The 1,710-nt window shown below is 49.2% G+C and overlaps 1 protein-coding gene across 1 annotated transcript in view; it reads right to left on the bottom strand.

Annotated features, from left to right (window-relative positions):
* The window catches only part of LOC126581780 (tyramine receptor 1), a 2,069-nt gene extending 2,006 nt beyond the window's left edge, over window positions 1-63 (bottom strand). The window contains 1 exon segment of the mRNA XM_050245660.1: window positions 1-63. This exon segment is cut by the window's left edge and continues 1,541 nt beyond it. Within this exon segment, the coding sequence (XP_050101617.1) occupies window positions 1-63 (63 nt within the window).
* Between the last annotated feature and the right edge of the window lie 1,647 nt (window positions 64-1,710).

Below are 1,710 nucleotides of genomic sequence, written 5' to 3'. Positions count from 1 at the left end.
CGTCGTCATCGTTCCGTCAAACGGTCCACCAGCAGGACCAGCGTACCAGCGCACGGTGGCCATACTGGTGCTAGTGCTTTGAACTTTGTTGCTATTATTATTACTACTACTGCTGCTGCTGCTGCTGCTGACGTTTAACACTCTGCGCACTTCGTAGGCCATTGTTGCAGCAGGGAGAGGGCCACGACGCACGACGATGTCGTCGCGGCCTCACGGGCGAAATACATCCGCTGGCAATGGTTGTGATGCGGATTAAAATCGAAAGCCCTCTCGTACCGGAGACAATACTCAGTTGCCACCGTTTCCGGGGCAATAGTAATCCTTTCGTGTGCCACTGCCTGGAAAAGAGAAGAAAAGAAGAATAATGGGAATAATTATGCGTTCCTTGGTCACCACGAAAACCACAAACGGTGCGAATGCTGAATGTTGTTCTAGAAATGATTAATGATTCATGCCGTTTCTTCATCTTCTTTATGAGCAGCCTGTTTGCTGGATAATCTCTGCTCCTGGCTCTCCCAGGGCGTCCGATGGAGGTTTTTGGAAAACAATCAAAAGTTTGTTCTGGCTGACTATTTGGCAAAGATCCTGTAACCCTGAGCTCGAGTTTTGTGGAATCCATTATCCGGCTTGAAAGGAGAGTTGATCTTCCAGCGAAATCCCGGTCGATTCCAGCATTCTGCTACTTGGTTATTTCCTCTCCCCGGAAACTGGATACCGTATTGAGTTCAGGTTAATACAAGACAACCAGCGAAAGCTTAAAAGTTGTCCAGATCCTTCCAGTGTCGTTGTTGGTCGAGGTGTAAATGTTTCTCTCCACGTGCCGGCTATCGGGCACGGTGCCAAGGAGCAAGTTCTCGTTGGCTCGCGAAGGCTGTGGTCGCGGGTTTTGTTGTGAAAACTCCGTCTTCTTCGGAAACAGAACCGCGCCACCGTGTGGTGCTGCTGTGGTTATAGCAACTTTCTCTTCCGATGACGGCTTTCCTTCGTCGATGGGTTATGAATGCTCGACCAAACCAAACGAGAGGAGCTCGATTGGTAAGGGGTGTGTCAGTTGCCGCTAATTTGTTTGTCTGCCCAGACCGATCGCTTACAGCCAGAACCGGGCGCAAGCTGAACCGAACCGGTCTGGTAAACCGAAAACTCTCTGATGAAGAGGAAAGTATTTCAATAAAGGACAAATCCCGGCAATCGAAGGGCAATCAACCCGACAACCCGAGGGATGGGTATCGAATGGCAAATATTTGATGATTACCGAGCGATCAATTTTAATAGCCGTGCCGATCGAGGGGGCGCACGCTGGAAAACGCTCACCGGCATTCTTAATCGATTGGTTTTTAATTAATTGGGCTCGTGCTCCGTGCTAAACGCTCCCCCATGGTACACCGTAATCACCCGTGAATGATACGCATCATGCCCACCAACCGCATCATCACCATCATTACCATCACCATCTCGCTCAGCTGTTGCCGGTTGCCACTTAAGTATTCCAAATTGCACCACGGCAAGCCATGGTTTGCCCCGCGTTTGCTCCACTGTTTACTGCCGGATTACTGCGATCTTGAGCGATTAGCACGATTGCTTTCGAAGTAAAAGAAAAAAAACAGGAGAAGTGAGAGGGAGGAAGAACTAGAGAGTGGGAGTGCGAGTGGAATATGTAAATTTAATAGATTATTTTGCTATACCGCACCCTCCTCCGCGTATGTGTGAATG

Source organism: Anopheles aquasalis, chromosome 2 (genome assembly GCF_943734665.1).
Source record: "Anopheles aquasalis chromosome 2, idAnoAquaMG_Q_19, whole genome shotgun sequence".
NCBI classification, from domain to species: Eukaryota; Metazoa; Arthropoda; class Insecta; order Diptera; family Culicidae; genus Anopheles; species Anopheles aquasalis.
This window is presented reverse-complemented; position numbering and strand designations above follow the sequence as displayed.